At 33.4% G+C, this 3,692-nt stretch overlaps 1 protein-coding gene across 1 annotated transcript; it reads right to left on the minus strand.

The window, feature by feature from the left end:
• Positions 1-787: 787 nt before the first annotated feature.
• Positions 788-1,882, minus strand: LOC141660911 (uncharacterized). The gene is made up of 2 exons (XM_074467893.1): positions 1,550-1,882; positions 788-1,420 (listed from the first exon to the last, which is right to left on the minus strand). The coding sequence occupies exons 1-2, from the start codon at positions 1,880-1,882 to the stop codon at positions 788-790; spliced, it is 966 nt and encodes a 321-aa protein (XP_074323994.1).
• Between the last annotated feature and the right edge of the window lie 1,810 nt (positions 1,883-3,692).

A 3,692-nucleotide genomic window follows, 5' to 3' on the forward strand; every position in this document is an offset into this window, starting at 1 on the left:
TCACAGAGATACGTAGGCATCTCGTAAAGGCAGAATTAAGCTACGAAACACGAGAGCAGCCATTAAAGGCCTTGAGCTCCCGAATCTTAGTAATAAATACAGCAAGTAATAACCTTAGCTTTTTATCCATAACAATGCCATATAATAAAATTTGTCGGGTCAACAGATCTTGTATTAATAGTCATGTGTGACTCAACTGGATTTATGAAAGTATAATATAATCCAGAATTATATGATGGGAGTTTTTCTATCACATGTTTCCTCCCTGAGACAGTAGTCGTGATACACAAATATTCACTTTCAAGTTCATTTGTTGTCTCAATATGATAGCCATTGTGGCGTATATCTTTAAAACTCAAAAGATTTCTTTTTGATCGGGTGGAGAATAGTGCATTTTCAATCAACAAACATGTACCATTAGGTAACACTATACTTGCTCTTCCGGAGCCTTCAATTATATTTGATGCACCCGATATTGTATTTACATTAGCTTTGGCTAATGTTAGATGCGAAAAATATTTTTGATCTTTTAAAATTGTATGTGTGGTTGCACTATCTGCCAAACAAAAAGATTCCTCATCTTTTATAGCACATGATGAGAGGTTGTTGGCCATATTTCTTCACGAAAAATAAAATAAAATTAGAAGTAGAGGTAAAACATCTCAAGTACTTCATTAAGGAAAATTACATAAGCAATTGATAAGGATGATTATCATAGTTTAAAAATTAAGTACTAACAATCCAAAGTAAATAAGGAAAACGTTCAACAAGCAATGTAAGGGCTTGCTTAATTATTCTTAGGCTCATCACCACCAAATTTAGGCATATTCACATCAACATCTTCAAAGAAATCACCGACTTCCATGTGAGTAAAGGCCGGAGGATCAACTTGAGTATCACTTCCAAGGTGTGCTTCAAGATGGGAGAGCCCCAAGGGATCATTCTGTTCGGTTAAATTAGTTTCAACATTCTTTAAAGATGCTTGATATAGGTCAGCAAAGTGCTTGGAAGTACGACATGTACTTCTCCAATGACCTTTCATACCACAACGACTACAAGTACTTTCACCCCTTTTAACCATCGTACTTCCCTCGGGTTGCCCCTCATTTGTTGCCCGTTTCTGATAGTAAGGCTTCCTTTTAAAGTTGGGGGGATTTTGTTGATTACGGCCTCTACCACGCCCAAAACCATGACCACGGGCACGTCCACGCCCACGTCTATATCCATGCCCACGTCCACGTCCAAATGATTTATTATCTCTATATTCATTATTAGTCACTGCATTCACTTCAGGGAATGGTGTTGAGCCAGTTGGACGTGCTTGATGATTTTTCAACAAAAGTTCATTATTTTGTTCAGCAAGGAGCAAAACAGAAATCAGCTCAGAATATTTCGTGAACCCACGTTCACGATATTGTTGCTGCAAGAGCATATTATTGGCATGGAAAGTCGAATATGTTTTTTCCAACATATCTTTATCGGTGATATTCTCGCCTCATAATTTCAATTGAGATGTAATTTTGAACATTGCAGAGTTATACTCGCTCACACTTTTATAATCTTGCAATCGCAAGTGTAGCCAATCATAGCGAGCTTTAGGGAGTATCACCGTTTTCTGGTGGTCATATCTTTCTTTGAGATCCTTCCAAAGAGTTGATGGATCTTTAATAGTCAGATATTCAGTTTTCAATCCTTCATCAAGGTGATGGCGAAGAAATATCATGGCCTTTGCCTTATCTTGTTCAGAGGCCTTATTGCCCTCTTTGATTGTGTCACCGAGGCCCATAGCACTTAGATGGATTTCCGCATCAAGAATCCATGTCAAATAATTTTTGCCGGTGACATCAAGTGCGTTGAACTCAAGTTTCGTAAGATTCGACATTATGACTAAAGAAACAAAAATATAAATGAATTATAAGTGAGAAAATATTCACATAAAGATGATCTTATAACAAATATACACATCCATGAATTTTTATTTAATGATAATTCAAAAGGGCATGAAAGCAGGAATAAGATAAAAATAAACAGAACAAAGATGACATAAAATTCCAAATATAAAGGGGTAACAGATTTGTAAGAATTGCATGCAATAATTTACCAAGGCACTAGTTTTTTTTTTTTTTTAAGCCATCTTTCTGAAACCTATAAGTACATATTCATCTAGTAATATCAATACAGTGAACTTATTTCTTTTACGGAGCTAAGCAAAGACCAACCAAAGTCCATGTGACAGCAGATAAGACAGTAGAAGTTCAAAACACACACATGCACTTTAATGCATTGTCCGTAAGAATTCTCAAGAGATCTTAAACATGTATACACATTATGTAATATTAAATCAAAAATGATAAAATAAACACGGAAACAAGGCCATGCAAAGTCATGAGGTACAAAAATGGGTTCTCAATCTTCACTTAACTAATACTATATTCACTTAATTCCGTTGCACATGTATGATTTTTAATAAGATTAGCTTAAATATAGACCGGAACTTACAGCCACATGGAAATATATAAATATGTGTACATGTGATTGTGGAGTGGTGCGCTTGTGTAGGGTATATAAATAAAAACAATAGATCAGGTTGGCCAAGACTTAAAACTTTCCGCAGCCAAGGCCAACACTTGTACTTGGACAGACTAGATGCAAAATGCTTTATCTATACACACAATTTTCATAGGCAGAAAGAATAAGTGGGAAGAGTTTTTACCGTACAGTTTTTGTCTTCAGATGATTAAGCTTGAATAGAAGGCCTACTAGTGTTGTTCCGAGAATTGCCGCAAACTAGAAATCCACCTCCTCTTTTTTTTTACTATCGTGCTGATAACGTATTACAAACTAATATAGAATATATTATATAGAGAGTATTACAAGAACAAAATGACTAAGAGAATAGAGAAGATTTTCATTTCATATATCAAAATCACATATCTTACAATGGTTTATATAGGGCTAGAGTTTGTAGGTTACAAGTAGCATGAAAAGCCAAAGGGTGTAAAATGAAAAGCCAAAGGGTGTGAGAATTAATGGGGTAAGTTGTAAGGTTAAAAGTCATTCAAATATATAACATTCTAATAATAGATAGGATAAAACTAATGGATATTTGATGTACTGATGGGTAACACTAACTATTAATTACTTTGATAATGTTTAATTAATCTATTTATGTGAATATCATATTCGTACTCGATGTAGATCATTGGCTAATTTTTAATTAGATGATTTATATAGATATTATATAAGTTGTATTATTTAAATTTTGGATCACTTTTAATAGGAAAATATCGTGCACTATGTATTTATATGTTATACTTTGTACTATAATAATATATTTTATATTAAAATATAATATTATGTAATATTATAAATAATAAATATATTTATATTATTCTATATACTGCAACTATCTAAGAGAATTTCAGATTTAAGTGATCTGTATAAAACATGCACCGTATTTAACATGTAATTAAGTATTTTTCTTGATATTTTTTAAACTTTTTTTTTCAAAAATAATAGGTTCTCATCACGAAAACAAAAGTGCAGTGAACTGTGAACTTGACCAAAAATAAAATCAAATAAAATACAGGGCTGAGATGTAGTAGGTGGAACAGGTTGGCTGTACAGTATACGTATAGAAATGTGCAGTACAAGAATGGATATGTGTAGAATAAACTTGCATAGGCAGGTTG

The sequence above is a fragment of the Apium graveolens genome, chromosome 5 (assembly GCF_009905375.1).
Source record: "Apium graveolens cultivar Ventura chromosome 5, ASM990537v1, whole genome shotgun sequence".
NCBI classification, from domain to species: Eukaryota; Viridiplantae; Streptophyta; class Magnoliopsida; order Apiales; family Apiaceae; genus Apium; species Apium graveolens.